The sequence below is a fragment of the Anopheles marshallii genome, chromosome 2 (genome assembly GCF_943734725.1).
Source record: "Anopheles marshallii chromosome 2, idAnoMarsDA_429_01, whole genome shotgun sequence".
Taxonomy (NCBI): domain Eukaryota; kingdom Metazoa; phylum Arthropoda; class Insecta; order Diptera; family Culicidae; genus Anopheles; species Anopheles marshallii.
In genome coordinates, this window is record NC_071326.1 from 36,774,165 (window position 1) to 36,791,697 (window position 17,533).

Genomic DNA, 17,533 nt, shown 5'->3' on the forward strand with positions numbered 1-17,533 from the left:
ATTATTGACGTACTTATCCTGCATTGAACAATAGCTCAAAACAAAAGTAACTTGCATCTGCTTAAAATGCATTAAACGACAAACCATTTTAACGAGCCTTGCCGTTGACGCCACACTGATTGATTACCATTTCCTTGCGTGGCGGCGGTAGGCGATCGCTTTTTTTGTGTTTCTTATCATACATTGTTGTTGTTATCTACCGATTGAAAAGGCGCACGGCTTTATGAGTAAGCTGAAACGTCTGCCGCCGCTTCCGTACGACCCAATGTGGCTTGAACGGTAAGTCTAACACCACTTTCTAAGGATAGGCTTGGCGTTTAATGTGTTTTAAACGATCGTATCGTGATAGATGTGATCTCGTGATAATAAATTTAATTCAAAGCTACTACTATCATTACATAGAACACGAAGATATATGAAGCTTACTTGCCTTGATTGGCTTCAAACAAACAGACAAACAGAAAGTTCATCTTCCCCAAAGAGTTTCCTTAGCAGTATTAACAATTAATCACCCCAAATATGGATTTGTTGGGGTTCACCGATGAAAATTTCTTTTTGCTGAGTATTCCCTTTCTTCGTGATATTCTTCTTCTTGGTGTAACGATGTACTAGGTCATGTCTGGCATAATCAGCTACTACCTTATAGCCACATAGCCGAACAGTCTGTCCTTGTTTTAACGATTCTCTAACGGACAACCCACCCACCTTTCTCGCTCTGCCTAACTAACAATCAAACCTGCCAGAGTGAGAAAGCATGTGCATTTTTTGCCGTTCGAGACCCGGAATAAGCATGATAGTGACGGCTGGGATTTGTTACCGATCCTGTCGTGTGAAAGACTGTTCCCGCTACTACTTGCACCACCGGGCCCACCGGGTACATGACCGATTATGTCATTAAACCTACCATACAAACCCATATTTGGGAGAATTATTAACTTTTGAAACATCTTAAATTAAAGCTTAAACCCCCTCAATGAAATTAAATTAACATCAATAAAAAGCACAATAGAAGCAAAATAAAATGGGAATAGAAGAAATTTGTGCGATTCTTGATCACCACGCACTGATACGGAACTTTTCTGTGAAAGTTGGGTAGCAACGATAGTGAGTCTTTAAAAACATAGCTTGCATTCTTTCCATCTGAGCAAGTAGATATGATTTAGGGTGAAGACTTTAAAACCTAACCGTGTGCGCAAACGATCCTTGAATGATCGTTACCTTGTGTTGCTGCGCACAATCAGACCATCGTGCTGCGACATTATTCTTTCGTTGGGAATGGGACGAATGCCGGTTACGAAACGTACCCGTCGTACACGTCCATTCCCCAAAGCCAGGCCTAGTGAAGCCATTCGAGGAAGTTATACTGTACCACCATTGGAAACACCATCGAGAACAGAATGCCGGTAAAGATACCGGTAATAAGCATGGCGGCCGCAAACATGCCGGCCGTCATTGCGTACTGCGGTTCCACCGATTGCGGTGCGTACATCATACCGAGCGAGCTGAAGTATCCGGAGCTGAAGGCCATCACGATCGCGATACCCCAGTACACCCAGTCGTGATCGATGTAGACGGGCAGGACGCGCGAAATGTTGAGCGGCTGATAGTTGCAGAAGAGGAACAGTGGCAGAAAGGCTGCCCGCAATACTACGGGCCATACCAGGTACTTGGGCTTGGGCCAGGTTACCCAGGACGTCAGCAGGCTACCGAGCATGGCGCACACGTTGAACGTCAGGAAGCAGCAGATACTCACGAACAGATCGTCCTCGATGATGAAGTTGCTATCCGAGCGCTTGATGTCGGAGTGCACGGCCGGAAACACGGCCAGGGTGATGAAAAACACGAAGAACACGTTGAATAGCTGCGGGAACGCTTGTTTAAAGATGGTCCAGTACGGTGGACGGGAACCCACATTTGCCCGTTGGTTCGATTCGATTTCCTTTTCCTTGAGCAGCTCATGGTAGCGATAGAATTTCTACAAGCAAAAGCACACACATTTAACAAATCTCAGCACAAGGGAACACCGTCACACGGAACACTCACGTTCAATGGTAGCGCAAAGTATGTGTCGAAACAAAGCAACAGCACAAACATTGCGGTAATGAAGTAATAGATGGCTGCCGTCCTCACGGAGGATGCAAACTGTGAGCTGAGAATCGAGATGATTGACGCAAACGTGCCGCTAATGTTCGAACCAAGAACGACTGCGCCCGTATACTTGAACGGTAGCTTTGCGGCCATCCCGTACACGGTGTTTTGATAAATTCCACCAGCCACTGGAAAGAGGGTACAACAGACGAATCATTAACCAATGAGCGGCAAGTCATTAGCAGCATACGTCAAATATGGTACACCCTGTAGGCAAATAGCGCACGAAGGAACTTAACGCACTGTTCAATATCACCACTGTGGTCATCGTGATCCAGAAGAATGCACCGGGCCATTCGGACGAGTTGATCATGGCCAGCACTACCGTAACGACAAAGACGATCACCTCTATGAGAATGCTGTAAACGATCCGTTTCGTGAGATTGCCACTGTAATGGGAAAAAAAAATCAACATACATGAAATAATTATTTATAATCGTGTTTCGACACCCCATTATTTAGTTGCCTTTTGCACACTTACCCAAGGTTCATAAAAATGTTGAGCCAATTAAACAGAAGGTTTGGAACCTGGGAAGCAAATCCAACGTACGCGAGAAAGTACGTTCCATATTCTAACTCGACGCCCGTGTAGTTTTGACTTAGCTTATAATCTACAAAATACTGGGGAGAAAATTAGGAAAAAAACACGCGATTACTAGCTTCCTTTCGATCCAATAATTACAGCAACGCAACACCAACTTACTGATTTGGCAGTGATGAACATGTTCCAGGGCATTAGCGTACCGATGCCGTGGATCATCAGTGTGAGAAAGACGAGTCGTAGTTTGTCGCGCGGTGGATTTAACTCCATCTTGGCCCGCTCCATTGTCATCCCTGGAAGCAGGTTCCATCGTGTTAGCAAATAGTACAGGGTGAAAATCATGTTGGCTTTCCCGAAACACCAATTGGGTTTAACAATTCAATGGCTCCAGCAAATGGTCAACGTATATCGCGTGCCTTTTTCGTGTATGGACGGTGTTAGGTATGCACTAGCCTGGACGGAGTGTCAAAATGACCTCCGCACTTCGGCAACGACACTTGTCAACTGTGGCAGGGCAAAGAGCGAACGGTGGCACACAAGGCACATCACACGGGTCTCGGAGCCGCTAAACACAACCACTACAAAACAGCACCGCAAATGCTGTCCGCAATGTACGCACTTTGTTCGAACTGTCCAGTCCTTTTCTTAGAGGACATACATTCCTTTGCAGCTTTAAATATGTAGCGAACGCGTAACACTTTTCCAACGAGACTATCAACCGATCAAGCAAGACGATACCACCGGAATGAATGATCGATCCCGAGAACGTACAACCGTTTCCCGAAGGATCGAGCGCATTTTCGAAACCGGACAGGGCACGGAACGGCAGAGCCCGGGGAAAAACACGCAAGACGCTGGACCACAAAAGGCAAGACGCAAAATTATAGTCCCAATGTGTGTTGTACATAGCACATCGGACTTGGCTCCTGGATCTCTTCCCCCGTTTGTGCTCGTGTGTGCAACGCGTAGAAGAAAGACACAACATGAAATTGCATGTTGAGCGGGCATCATCTTCTCTTGCTGTGTGTCCACGTCTAGATGCAATTCGCGTTCCGCTTTGTTTTTTGCGTGTTTGTTTCGTTTCCATTAAATTCCTGCACGGTGAGGTTTTTGTGCGCCGCAGGGAAAATTCGAGGAAATTATGTCTACCGGAGGAAGAAATCCACCCAGAGGGCGATCCTGAGATTTGAGAGCTATATTGATTTTTTTTAAATGATAAGTATAATAAACCATCGAAAAAGTTAAGCCTTTTGATACTGAACGATTCAGAGAACAACATCAGAGAAAAATTAAATAATTCAAACATTTTAATTAATTAAAAATAGATTCTTACTAAACAACACTGTGTATTTTCATAATCATGCAAAACGTTGCTCAATCATTAAAAAAGTAGTAAAAAACACAAATAGTAGCACATTGCGTTTCCCAATTCAACACATAATCGATAAGTTTGATCGATCGCTTAAATTCCTTTTGGTAAAATTAAACTTCATCAGGCACGATAAATTAAACGGCGTGCTGGCAGGTAAGCGAACCGAAAGAAAAAAAAACAGGAAAACAAGGACACAACACCGCCGAAAACTGAAATGGTACAGCATCGAAGAAGAGCATCAAAGGAAAGGAATGAATAAATCAGCAAGAAAAAAAGTATAAAAAAGGCTTATAATAATTCACATTATTTATGTGATTCGAAAATGGCTGTTGGACTTGCACCAAAAGTTTAATAAACTTAAAAAAGATTACTACTAATTCCTCATAACTTTTCAGGCACATTAAGCACGCAAGGCGCAATACAGTAAAGTGGCATGAAATGCCAACTCGAGGCATGTTTTTGATAAGGAAATTTAAAATAAACCGTGTCAACTGTGTTTGCCCTTACGCAAAACCGCGGCCTCCAACTTCGCAAGTGCAGCCGCGGAATGTGTCGTAGAGTTAAGCCACAAATTGGCAACATTCTTTCGGTTTCCAGCCGGGTTGCCTCGTTTTTTGATCACACCCGAAAGTGTGTGGGGGGGTTTCGACAATGCAAAACCATTGTGCAAGACGCAAACACAGAGACCAATAAATTATTACTTCCAATCGAGCAATAATTCACACACTCACGCAAACTACTCCACCACGGGCACAAGGGATGGTGGTGGTAGGTGCAGGAGGAAGAGAAGGAATTGGGTGGACTATACCTTAATTTGTTCCCGTCCAGCAGTGATAGCATTAACACACCGAGCCAACCCTTGCATGCATGCATGTTGGGAAGCGTGTCTTTTGCTGACGGTTGTATAGTTTTTGTGTGCTTAAGCTGACATTTGATGCGACAGTACAAAAAAAAACAATCAGGTATAAAACATTGCATTCCAAAGTGGAGCAGCAGCAAAACAAAAAAACACACGGCTCAGTGGGGGTGGGCTTGTTTTTTTGTTTGTTTTTTGAAAACACGAATCGTTTGCTGTATTTTGTTACTCAAATTAGGCTTACACAGCGACGCAGGGCGCGACCCTTAAATCATAACTATCCCTTTTTTTGTTACATGATGGAAGGATGGAAGACAATAATACTTACCCCTGAAGTTGAGCTCATCGTTCGGAAGATTGTGCTCTTCCCAGGCCGGTGTAAGCCGCACCGGTTCCATTTTTTCCAAGAACGGAGCCTTTTCTGTCTCATTGTGCGGGGCTGTCGTTGCTGAAAAGAAGAAACCGTCAACGTAAATAAAGTGCTTTGTTTTGCGAAATGTGTTAGATGGAATTTTATTTATGTTTAGAAAAACCCTTCATTAATCATATGCCCAAGTGGGAAACCAGGCGACCATTGCAATCAACGCTAATGTGCAATTAAAACTGACCGCGCAAGTCTGGCTGCGGCCTGATATGGGGTGGGTGATAATGGCTTAACAATAAACCTCGTTTGTCCTACATTCAATCAATCCCTTTGTTGCATAACGGGACAGACAATGATGCATTAGTCATGGTAATGACACAATACCGGAAGGTTATTCAGATTGCCTCATATTAAACTTGCGGTTGAGAGCTTTCGCAAACATTCATCTTCCGAGCGACAGTCTTCAAAGCAAATATGAACGTTGTTGTGATCATCCGTACTGTATAAACAATAACTTATTTTTTAACCGTTAGATAGTTGGCTGATAGTTAGTGCTTATTGCATGCGAACCATCTTCAAACGTCGTTTATTGGCTACTTCCCATGGCTGATAATTGCATCGCGAGTGCTCAACCCCACGCTGTCACATACAATCAACACTTACGCGCCATGCCCGATCTTCAAGTGCAACGTACGAGCACATCGTTTCGATCCTGGTTGCATAAAGCAAAATCTCAAGCACATTTAATCTGTACTGACGGGACGATAAATAAATCTCGTCCATTCGCTCAACCACGATCAGGTTGTGAGGAACGGTTCGCTTCGTGCACGACAAGATACGTCGATCCAATCGGCCGTTTCTTGCACGAATGCACATACCGCTCCGAAATGAAAAACAAAAACCCCTGTGATGTGTACGCCACTGCCTGATCGCCTTTTTCCTACCACCGTTGATGATACGCGTGATGAATGACTAGAATAAAAGTTACGAGATCTATTTTTATCCACCGCGCGCATTAAATCGTGTCCCGAAACCGCCCTTATGTCCTGGGTTACTGTTTTCCACCCTCCCCGGCACGATCTAATACACTCCCCATCAGCTTGGGAACGGTTTTTCGCTAAAACAGCCCCGTCAGGTTGGGGTTTCTTGCGATGGATGGACAATAGATCAATTGGGCCAGGAATGTGTGGTGATAGCAAACCCATGGCAGCGACCATGTATGCTAGCGAAAGAATGTCTTTTGATCTAGTCGACTGGTGAAGATCGGTCGAAAGAGAGAGCACCTCGATCGGAAGTCCCAACCGGCATGATGTATAAGGCATGAGACGCGCGCGCGTGCACGTACCAAGTTCAATCAATTTATTAGCCAATTATGTCGAGAGAAGCACAGACGGCTTGAGGGGGGAAAAGAGAAAAATAAATTCATAACAAGATGGTACTCATGTAGACGATAAGAAATGCTGGCGAGTCACTTGGATCAATCAATCTTCTGCAGAGAGTGGCACCAGTTTCTTCGCTTCGGCCTTTTGTCGATCGGAACGGTAAAAAGACTGCCTTGTGATAATGGCAGTACCGGGGTTGTGTCCGGCCGACACTACACTATCACTTGCCTCGAAAATATGCCGACGCCATGCATAAGCAGTAATCTCTATTCATGAGAGAGAAAAAAAAAACGGACGCCAAGTAATTTCCGTCAATCATTGTGGTAAGCAAGATTCAGAACTTGTGAGACTTCCTGTAACAAGAACATAATTGCCGTGAAGAAAAGGGTCCTAAAATTAGCTTGATTAACATTTTAAAATGTCAATGATAAGATTAATCATTTTGTGCCGATTGCTTGTACGCTGGACCCAATGTTTAACGTCACGTAATTCGGTATAGACACAACACACACCCCGTACCTAAAAACCACACAGAATCAAAAATAGCATTAGCGATGACGATCATGCCACGTGTTCGCGTAAAGCTTTTGGAATTATTATTCCGCGCACTTTTCTCCAAATTTAAACAATGAAACTAGAGCTGTACTTGAAACGGAACCGTCACAGTTTAAAATTAGCGCATTAGCATGTTTAGATGTACCGTCACATAGAGCACAACAGCAACTCACTCGGTCACAGAGTAGTGCGCTGCGCGCTAAAATTGTCCAAACCGTTGACCAAACAAACCGTTTTGTTTACCGGCCCAACGCAAACCCCTATCCGCGTGCTAAATGAAGCATGTGCTTCACAATACTCACCACCGCTACGGCTGCTAACGACGCTAATGTTGCCTCCATTTATCCGGCCACCGTTGCCGGGGAGAAGGTTTTGACTATCGTACGACGCCATCGTGCTCGTGGGGGATAAGGGATCGTTCGGAGAATCTTTACGTGTGGTGCCTTGCTAACGGCCTTTTACCTCTTCCACATAACCTCCAAACACACGCGGGTGTTATCTTTTAACCGGCTGTCCACTTTGCTGTTGCCATTCAAACGCACGTTTGCAACATGTTAGCAATCGAATGAGCTTGCCTTTCAGCGATTTTCGGTTAATAAAATGTTGCCAACTTCAAGACACACTGGTTCCGGACGAGTCTTTCGGCATCGAAATGCCGTTCCTTGGTTAACTGGTGCGGTGGCGGTACTGGTCATGGGAGCAGTACTCGATTAGAATTATGCAACATATGCGGGTTTTTTAACCATTCCTCCGTATAGAATTACAGGTGAGCTCGGTGTATAAATATGCTACGATAGCATACACTATCCACTGCTGGTGTTGGTGCTGGTTATGGAAAACACTCGAAGGTGTGGAAGGCTGTGGACAGGTTCTTCTCTCTATACTTGAGCACTAACCGCAGATTTGCCTTGCCCGGTCTAGTTTCAACGTTCGTACACCGTTGCCGACTCAATCTGGAATGAAACGAAGAATGAACGATCGAATTAATGGAACAGTGAAATCGCAAGAGATAAAATCAGTGACGTCGGAATGGCTGATAAGGTTGTTGGAGGAGTACTACTATCTAGTGTCTCAATCAATCGTTATGATTATGTTCTTCCCTCTTCCATCCCATTCACCTCGGCATGGCCATTGTGGGCCGCCTGGAAACAGAAGGTTGTCTATACTTTTTATGATTGGCCTTATCAACTTCTTGGTGCACCATAATAATGGGAAGCACGAGCACCTACTGCTATAGTACCCCCCACCGAAAGCGAACTATGCTTTCCTCTCGGGGATCCATTATTGCATGACGAAAGAGGCCCAAAATCGGAATCGAAAGTAGCGAAGGTTACCGATAACCAAGTGATAATGTTCGAAAACAATGGAAAACGGGACTATCACCATGTTGATACCAGGAGATGCGAAGCAAACGAATGCCCACAATCAGAGTTTGTTCGTTATATAAAGCATTTAAACAATTTCCGATCGGTTCTAAGCCAATTTCCGCTCATTCTTTACCGTAAAACGTAAAGGAATTAATTAAACATGAAAATTCATTTAACGTATCATTCATTACGATGCAATTCGCATTTGAGTCGTGCGTCCGTCATCGACACGCGCACGCACAAAATTCGTGCCGAGGAGCAGTTCAGCTTTGAGGTGAATGAAATCGCCTGGAGCAATGGAAGTGATTTGTTTTTCCTCACCAATGGACAGGGATGTGTGCACATTCTGAACTACCCGAACCTGGAACTCCAACAAGTCCTGAAAGCGCACCCAAGCACCTGCATCTGCATCGAGTTTGATCCGACTGGGAAGTATTTTGCGACCGGTTCTGCCGACGCACTGGTTTCACTGTGGGATGCGGAAGAGTTGGCCTGTTTGAGGGTGTTTTCCCGGCTCGACTGGCCGGTGCGTACGATTTCCTTCAGCCACGATGGAAAACTGTTGGCTTCGGCAAGCGAGGATTTGATTATCGACATAGGTGACACGGAAACTGGGGAGAAGGTGGCAGATATTTCTGTCGATGCGGCCACCTTTACCGTTGCTTGGCACCCGAAACAATATATCCTAGCATATGCCTGCGATGATAAGGATACGAACGATAGGCGAAGGGATGCCGGTAGTTTAAAAGTGTGGGGATTTTCGGAATAAGTGTTCATGGAAATATAAATCAGTATCATCATTAGCTCGTACTGCTATTTTTTTTCCTCTGTAGCAACCATTTTTGCAGATAAACCGCGAGTTTATACAACGTGACGATCATTACAACTGCATTTTAAAGAGCTATCGTCTGGAGGAGTTAACCTTTCTGATCGCTTTACAAGCGTCGATCAGCACAAGGTGATCGTGTTTTGCATCAAGTAGGCTCGGGTTGTTTGTAGTGATCCGTTTTTGCAGGTTTTGTTTGCATATTATCGCTGAATGCAACGCCTTCTATGATGTGTGTATTTGGCGCGAACAACACTACGCTGGTGCCGGATCCATGGCATACAACGCGCATACACGCATGTGTATCGATTGTTTACTGAAGCTGCAGGCGGTATTGCAATATTTGCTTCAACGCGATAGACTCCTCCCTTCATGCGTTCTATTCGTAGGATGCGAGTGATTCATAAAACTGTGCCTATAAATTTCCCCGGTTCTTAAGCATAGACTGTTGCTTCTTCTTCCGAACTGTTGCTACGATCTGCCCAACAGAGGAAAATCACAATCAATGCATTCACTGTGCAGCATACGGCTGAGTATGTACCGCGTGTTATCATTCTCGTATCGCAGTAGATAAGGCAACTACGTTGCACAATGTACACGTGGGAAGTGGTCCATAGGGGCTTTATGTTTTGTAATTCTAGGAACGCACCCGGCCAATGTGGCATGGAACTGTTGAACACTCGCGTACCGGAAACAGCACATGTCAAAAGCACACTCCGCTGTTGACAAGAGGACCCATTGGATAAGAATCGATTTTCGGATGAAATTTTCTAGGGCCTATTTTTAGCAGAGCACATTTTCACCACGCGACGAGCGCGGATTGTCTATCCGAGTCGGCTCCGCTTGGTAATCTAATTCACATTCATCGGCCGTGAAAGTTGTCCACTTGTTTAGCGCTGTTGCACTGGCACCGCTTGTTCGTCCGTGTTTATGGAACTTTCCTTTTAATCACTCACAACCACATCATCGTTTTGATAACAGGAAGATAGAATGTTGCATAAAACATCCGTTTAGTATACCGTTTGTATGTTTCCATTGTACCTAATAAACGGAGAAGCAGGTAGCCCACACGGTGCCACTTTCTTTTGTGGGTTTGTTACGCTAGCTAAAATCGATACCAGTAGGTTGCGATGTTTGGCGGATCCAGTGGTTGCTGTGCTTAACTTACCTGCTCAACAAACGGTTTTAACAAATTGTGGGCCGATTAAGGAACACCAACTAAGCGGTGTTTCCCCCGTTCACGTGATGACCAGTGACGGTAGCGGCAATTCCGGCTCAACGCAGTATCCGTATTGAACGTTGCTGGTGTTGTTGCAAGTAAGAAGACTTCTTCCTTTTTTGTCGAGTTTGCGTCCACCAACGTGAAGTACAGTTTACACGGTGTCTCGATGAAGTGCTGAAGAATGTTAAACTATAAAATTAAATAAATATGAAAATGGAAATGTGATTAGTTTTGACTTCATTAGACACTAAAATTAAATCTTAAAAAATTCAGGATTGTTCTTTTTCAGTACGCTTTTTATGATTCTCGATGGTTCTTATATCGTGCTTGTGTCGACATAGATTATTCTTATGAGACGCTTAATTGACGACCAACGGCACTGTCAATTTTCAATCAATTGGATGGGACGGATTTTGTTTTTTGGGTTACTGGGTTGTAAAACATTGACATTCGGGAAGCTCTTCAAACGAGTAAACAAATCAACAAAACCTCACAAGCCGCCGAAAACGTAAATTGTGCCAAAAACTTACAATGGTCAGCAGTAAAACACAGCTTGCCGAGTTGCAGGAATATTTCAAAGGGCACAACAAAAGCAGAGAAGCATCAAAGGCACACACGGCGAAGGTACATTCGGTCGGCTGGAACTGCGATGGACGCCGTCTGGCATCCGGTTCGTTCGACAAAACGGTGGCCGTGTTTACGCTTGACCGTGATCGTTTGGTATTGATAACACTGTCGTAGGGATGATACATTGCAGCTTTTTAACCATTGGTGCGTAATTAAAATTACAGAACAAGGAGAGCACCTACCGCGGCCATACCGGTTCAGTGGATCAGTTGTGTTGGCATGCGTCGATGCCGGATTTGTTAAGCACAGCCAGTGGCGATAAAACGGTCCGCATATGGGATGTACGGGTGGGCAAATGTGCGACATTCATAAATACGAAAGGTGAAAACATTAACATTACCTGGTCCCCGGATGGGCACACGATAGCGGTCGGCAACAAGGAGGATTTGGTCACGTTCATCGACACGCGCACGCACAAAATTCGTGCCGAGGAGCAGTTCAGCTTTGAGGTGAATGAAATCGCCTGGAGCAATGGAAGTGATTTGTTTTTCCTCACCAATGGACAGGGATGTGTGCACATTCTGAACTACCCGAACCTGGAACTCCAACAAGTCCTGAAAGCGCACCCAAGCACCTGCATCTGCATCGAGTTTGATCCGACTGGGAAGTATTTTGCGACCGGTTCTGCCGACGCACTGGTTTCACTGTGGGATGCGGAAGAGTTGGCCTGTTTGAGGGTGTTTTCCCGGCTCGACTGGCCGGTGCGTACGATTTCCTTCAGCCACGATGGAAAACTGTTGGCTTCGGCAAGCGAGGATTTGATTATCGACATAGGTGACACGGAAACTGGGGAGAAGGTGGCAGATATTTCTGTCGATGCGGCCACCTTTACCGTTGCTTGGCACCCGAAACAATATATCCTAGCATATGCCTGCGATGATAAGGATACGAACGATAGGCGAAGGGATGCCGGTAGTTTAAAAGTGTGGGGATTTTCGGAATAAGTGTTCATGGAAATATAAATCAGTATCATCATTAGCTCGTACTGCTATTTTTTTTCCTCTGTAGCAACCATTTTTGCAGATAAAATACGCGGATCTCTCGAATAAGATTTACATGTAAACGGTGTTTTTATGCCCAAGTTTCTTCCTGATAACGGTTGGCTTGAATCATGTTCTCTATATGCTGTGCATCGTCAATTGCTTCAGCCAGAGCTTCCTTAACTGCTTGAGGCATATTTTTTGAGCTACCCGAAACCAGTACATAACCACCGTCCTCTACTAGCAACTTTTTCAAAAGAACACCCTGCTTCTTGATAAGGTGCTGAACATAAACTTTGTCCAGTTGATCGCGTGAAAAGGCACAAAATAACTGTAGCATACCACTCTGTTCCATTCGTTTGAGGTCTTCTTCGCAGTGGAAGTCGGCGGTAGAACTACGGCATCCGAAAAACAGTACCAACGGTGCAGAGGTAGGTGTTTCGGAGAGTTCCCTTTCCTGAAGTATGCCACGGAATGGTGCCAAACCCGTGCCTGGCCCGATCATTACGAGTGGAATTCTCTGTTGCATCAAAAAGGAAAAAAGGACTCAAACAAACGAGTATTCCCACGGGCGAATCCCATGAATGTTACTTACATTATCTGCAGGGAGCTGGAATGTGCTCTTTCGTACCCACGCATTCACTACACGGCCCGGAGTCAAAAGTTTCAACCAGTTTGAACACAGCCCGCGTCTGGGTACACTGAGTTTCGTCCGGTACTCAATAATAGCCACCAAAATTTGTAACTTTCCACTTTCCACTGCGGAGGCGATCGAAAATGCTCTCGGTTTTATCGGTTGGAATAATTCAAAAAGTGCTTCTAGCGTCAGACATTTGGTTGCGTGCGGGAAATCCATCAGTACCTCCAATATCGTTCGTCTCGGTCGGTTGGCGTAGGCAAATAGTTCTTCCTGCCCTTCGTAGCGGCTGAACTCGATCAGTTTTTCCCGTTCTAGCTCGTTGGTACAGTTTTTAGCCAATACCGCGAACGCCCTCGCACGTGGTATGGCCGTTAAATCCCAGTACTGTTCCGCAATGGCAACCAAGGGCAGAGGGTTTTGAAGAATGGACGGTACGGGCATTTCTGCAATGGATTAAAACAATATTTAATATTATTTTTCAAACGAAATTCAATGAACATGTCGTACGGATTTGTTGACTTCTGTCATCCACGCGACTGGATAAGTTTCTTATGTCAAAAAGCGACCAAGTCGACATACGAACATACGACATCGAAACGCACCACAAATGTCACTTGAATAAAAGCAACGTGCAACTGTTTATATGTTTTTCACCAAGAACGCTAAGTTGGTTCCTCCGCTGTTTTGTTAACGATTTGTGCCCAAAATACAGTAAAATTATCCAAAATGCTTCGCCGACAAGCACGTTTACGAAGAGAGTATCTCTACCGGAAAGCAGTTGAAAGCAAACACAAAATCGTACAGGATAAAAAGGAACGAATTAAACGGTCGCTCGAGGAACACATACCGATACATGGGGACCTCAAGAAGGATGCACTAGCGCTACAGGAAAAGCTCAAATGGACCGACGAGGGTCCGAAACGTGCCGCAGAATTTGGTGGTGTTAGCGGTGGAGCGAATACGGCCGATTCGAAGGACGACGAGTATCGGTACGCTGGCTGCGAGGATCCGAAGATCATGATTACAACATCGCGCGATCCATCCTCCCGGCTGAAACAGTTCGTCAAGGAATTACGACTGATTTTTCCCAATGCGCAACGAATGAACCGTGGTAACTTCGAAATGAAACAACTCATACACGCCTGCCGGGCAAACAATGTGACCGATTTCATCGTGGTCCACGAACATGGCGGCGTGCCGGACAATCTCATCATCTGCCACCTGCCTTACGGTCCGACGGCAAGCTTCAACATTTCGGGCATCGTGATGCGTCACGACATTCCAGACATTGGGACGATGAGCGAGCAGAAACCGCACCTGATCTTTCACAACTTCAAGACGAAGCTTGCCGAACGGACGATGTCCATCCTGCGATATCTGTTCCCGGTGCCAAAGGAAGACTCGAAACGTGTCATGACGTTTGCAAACCATGACGATTTCATCAGCTTTCGGCATCACACCTATCGTACGGTGGATAAGCAGCTGGAACTGACCGAGTGTGGGCCACGGTTTCAGCTGAAGCTTTATCAAATCAAGTTGGGCACGCTGGACGAACTGGATGCGGCCGATACGGAATGGGTTTATCGACCGTACATGAATACGGCGGCAAAGAGACGCTTCCTCTCGGATGACGATGGTTGGCAGGAGGATAACCAAGTGCAGGAATAAACCGCTTGCCCATGTGGATGGTGTAATAAAGAAGATAAATATTGTCGATAAAAGCGTGCGTGTCGTTCTGTTCAGTTCTACCATCCGTTAATACCTATTATCTACATTTCTAAACAGTAGGAAAAGGAGTGCAGCGTTTGATTGCAATGTTGCAGCACTAATGCCTCCAATCCATCATTCTTATCTTGATCTAGACAACAAGATATCTAGTGGGACAATCAGTACACTCCATTGTGCAGCAGTACAACAGTTGATCTCCATACCGCTTTTTGGCGTAACATTGTCTAAAGAAAGATGATGCGGTTGGCTTTACTTACCTGAATCAATGGCTTTCACATGAACAACTGTGTCTCTGTCAAGATGCAACTCATGCTGGTTGAACAGTTCGAACAACTGGTCAATGCTTTCGCTAGAGTTGTGCGGTCTAACATAAAGCACATCGCCCGAACTCCAAGGAACTGCCCGTTTCTCGAACGTTATCATCCGAACGTCCTGGAAGTGGTCCGGTGCCGTGGTGCGTCGATTTTCCACCACCATCGTTTGAAACCCGTTCGGCATGGTTATGTCAGCGTACAGATCGATTGCACCTGTTTGTTGTTGGCCTGCCGGGGCTATTTCCACCTTCCAACGGAACTCTCGTGGGCTTTCTGGTAGCTTGCGTGTACCGGCTGGTAGTGGTACTATGCGTCCAAGATCGTCCCACAACTGATCGATCCAGGGCAAAAATACCGCCCCATATCCCAGATCGTGCTGATCGTCACAGAGACCAACAGGAAGCAGTGCCGTTCCACCTAGCTGTATCAATCGTTTATGCAACTTTTTCGCAACATAATTAAACTTCGGGTAGCGCGAATCACCGAGCCCCAGGACGGCAAAGTGTACCTGTTGCAGCGAATCGGTAGGAAGATTTTTGCGGAGCAGAAACTTCCAGAACCGTTTCATATTGTCGGGTTCTTCCCCTTGGCCGTAGGTGGAACAAACACACACCACGAATCGTTCTCCGATCAGTTGCGATACGTCGTATTCATCCATCGGCAGTACGTTCCCGCGGAAGAAGTACATCTTTGATTCGCGCCATATTTGCTCGGCCAAATCCTGTGCCGTTCCGGACTGGCTTCCGTACAGGATGGTAAGTTTACGTTCCATCATTGTTGCTTGCTGTATGGAGACACTTTACCTTAATAAAAATACACGAAATTTACAGGAACACTGTTGTTCTGTGTCGCGTTATTAGTCCGATTCGGTGCACTGTTTATATCGGACATTGTCCTCATTAACTGCTTTCTCTTTCGCACGAGATTGCTATTGCTCACAACGCAACAGCTGATAGGCTTTGACAGTTAAATTTCGCCTCATAGAGCGGTGTTTAGCGATTGGGCGAAACTTTCGAAATGGTGGGCGACATTTATTCGATTTAAAAAAAATATATGTGCACGTGTTAATAGTGCACGTGTGAAACGTGTTGATGGTTTGCTCAAACTTTCGACCCGAGAGGTTTTTCCAAGGAAGCAATTTCCCCAAACTCTCGAGCCGAGGCATTTTCGAACATGTTTCGATAGGCCAAAAATGATCCAAGAATCTATCGATTTTCATGTGAAAGCAGTCGGTCAGTAGGAAGTTTACTCATGTTATAGAATTTTCGTTGATTTGTGGTCAATTCTTAGGAATAGGATCGTAATGGGATCAGTGACGGTTAAGAAGTTAATATAACTCAGACTATTGTTTTTTTCAAGCACTGTTTTCACTTCTCCAATAGATCAAATCGTATTGTTCACAGATTTTGCGATCGACCGAATGTCGAAGGATCAGATGTCCCCTTATCATGTTTTAGGAGAGTTTCATGCTATATTTGTCTAGTTCAAATGGGAAGACTAGCCGGTTTAACTAGCTGTTGGTGTGTGCTCGAAAATGACGACAACGTTGACGTCTTCAGACAGTGTAGTACAAGAGCTCATTTCTGCCATAGTGGTCTTGATAGTCATGGACAAATGATTTGGATCAGTCTATTCAATTCGCATTTTTAACAATATTGAGTAGATCATGTTTAATGAAAATACTATTTTCAACTACTTACCACTTTCCAACCACACATGTAAACCCTGAAACCGTTTTAATATTTTCTTTCCCTCTTGAACGAGCCCACAGCCTCCTTGTGCCGGTCGATCGATCATTAAACGAAGTAAAACACAACGCCTCTTCACCGACCGACCGTGTTTGTTGCTTAGTTACCGTTAATGCTTTATTTAAAACTAGTGTATGTTTGCTGCTTACAATGCAATCCTGTTCGCTTACTGCAAAGTGTAAAGAATTATTGTCTCACAATCATCAGTTTTCCATTAGGTGTGCCAATGTTTCCTCTCCGACAAATGCCTTTCTGTGTTACTGTTGGAGTTGTGTTTTTTTCCGTACCGGTGGCGTTCGAAATTATGCTTCGAATTGGTCAACTGGTTGGGCGCAAAAAGGTAAAAAACGGCTCAAAATCAATTCGAATGAAATGTTTGCTTTTGCTACTTTACTGCTTGACGGTATTTCGCTTTTCGATTGACATTCAGTTATAGAGAGAATGTAGGGAAATTGCTTTAATTGTGTTCCGTTTTTGTTTGCTTAATCTTGTTTCATTATTGTTAGCGCCAGGTCGAACATTTGTAAATGGTTTGCTTCTCCAGTTCGCCAGTTTATTCAACTCCAACGCTAATGTGATCAGTGTTACCCTTCCGACGCCGTTTTATTGTCTTACGGTAATGCAGCCCCTTTCGCATCTAATTTGTCACATCAGCTTATACGCTATTTGTCATGTAATTGACACACGGCTGTTTTACATGCAGACACATAAAGTAATCAAAAAGTTGTGCGAACTATTGGCGCGTCTTACTGTTATCATTACTTATTTGTAGCGTTTGCCTTGGAGTGCCTTTTTATGTGGCCCAATCGATTTATGCAACCAATGAATTTGTGCTGTGTTATGTTGTTTTTTTATGACAATTA

The 17,533-nt window shown here is 44.7% G+C and overlaps 6 protein-coding genes across 6 annotated transcripts in view; 4 read left to right on the forward strand and 2 right to left on the reverse strand.

The window, feature by feature from the left end:
- Nucleotides 1-17,533, forward strand: part of LOC128709835 (C-terminal-binding protein) — a 154,620-nt gene that overhangs the window by 17,439 nt on the left and 119,648 nt on the right. The window lies entirely within an intron of this gene.
- On the reverse strand, nt 1,337-7,611 carry LOC128709833 (equilibrative nucleoside transporter 1). The gene is made up of 7 exons (XM_053804851.1): nt 7,521-7,611; nt 5,246-5,365; nt 2,852-2,982; nt 2,630-2,769; nt 2,392-2,537; nt 2,044-2,276; nt 1,337-1,975 (listed from the first exon to the last, which is right to left on the reverse strand). Exons 1-7 carry the CDS (start codon nt 7,609-7,611, stop codon nt 1,337-1,339), a joined length of 1,500 nt encoding a protein of 499 aa, XP_053660826.1.
- On the forward strand, nt 8,746-9,354 carry LOC128717919 (THO complex subunit 3-like). Its single transcript, XM_053811595.1, has one exon. The coding sequence runs from the start codon at nt 8,746-8,748 to the stop codon at nt 9,352-9,354; it is 609 nt and encodes a 202-aa protein (XP_053667570.1).
- LOC128709837 (THO complex subunit 3-like) lies at nt 11,165-12,204 on the forward strand. The gene is made up of 2 exons (XM_053804861.1): nt 11,165-11,353; nt 11,425-12,204. Exons 1-2 carry the CDS (start codon nt 11,165-11,167, stop codon nt 12,202-12,204), a joined length of 969 nt encoding a protein of 322 aa, XP_053660836.1.
- On the reverse strand, nt 12,332-15,697 carry LOC128717920 (NADPH-dependent diflavin oxidoreductase 1). Its single transcript, XM_053811596.1, has 3 exons — nt 14,866-15,697; nt 12,836-13,323; nt 12,332-12,760 (listed from the first exon to the last, which is right to left on the reverse strand). Exons 1-3 carry the CDS (start codon nt 15,695-15,697, stop codon nt 12,332-12,334), a joined length of 1,749 nt encoding a protein of 582 aa, XP_053667571.1.
- On the forward strand, nt 13,607-14,548 carry LOC128709839 (U3 small nucleolar ribonucleoprotein protein IMP4). Its single transcript, XM_053804863.1, has one exon. It carries the CDS (start codon nt 13,607-13,609, stop codon nt 14,546-14,548), a length of 942 nt encoding a protein of 313 aa, XP_053660838.1.

Bases quoted from the DNA above. Each gene is read 5' to 3' on its own strand.
- LOC128709833 (XM_053804851.1), bottom strand. From the start codon at position 7,611: ATGGCGTCGTACGATAGTCAAAACCTTCTCCCCGGCAACGGTGGCCGG. The intron at 5,366-7,520 runs GTGAGTATTGTG...TCTTCTTTTCAG, and splicing joins CGTTAGCAGCCGTAGCGGTG to CAACGACAGCCCCGCACAAT. The intron at 2,538-2,629 runs GTAAGTGTGCAA...TTCCCATTACAG, and splicing joins AACATTTTTATGAACCTTGG to TGGCAATCTCACGAAACGGA.
- LOC128717919 (XM_053811595.1), top strand. From the start codon at position 8,746: ATGAAAATTCATTTAACGTATCATTCATTACGATGCAATTCGCATTTG.
- LOC128709837 (XM_053804861.1), top strand. From the start codon at position 11,165: ATGGTCAGCAGTAAAACACAGCTTGCCGAGTTGCAGGAATATTTCAAA. The intron at 11,354-11,424 runs GTATTGATAACA...TTAAAATTACAG, and splicing joins CGCTTGACCGTGATCGTTTG to AACAAGGAGAGCACCTACCG.
- LOC128709839 (XM_053804863.1), top strand. From the start codon at position 13,607: ATGCTTCGCCGACAAGCACGTTTACGAAGAGAGTATCTCTACCGGAAA.
- LOC128717920 (XM_053811596.1), bottom strand. From the start codon at position 15,697: ATGATGGAACGTAAACTTACCATCCTGTACGGAAGCCAGTCCGGAACG. The intron at 13,324-14,865 runs GTAAGTAAAGCC...AATCCATTGCAG, and splicing joins TGTGAAAGCCATTGATTCAG to AAATGCCCGTACCGTCCATT. The intron at 12,761-12,835 runs GTAAGTAACATT...TTGATGCAACAG, and splicing joins TCCAGCTCCCTGCAGATAAT to AGAATTCCACTCGTAATGAT.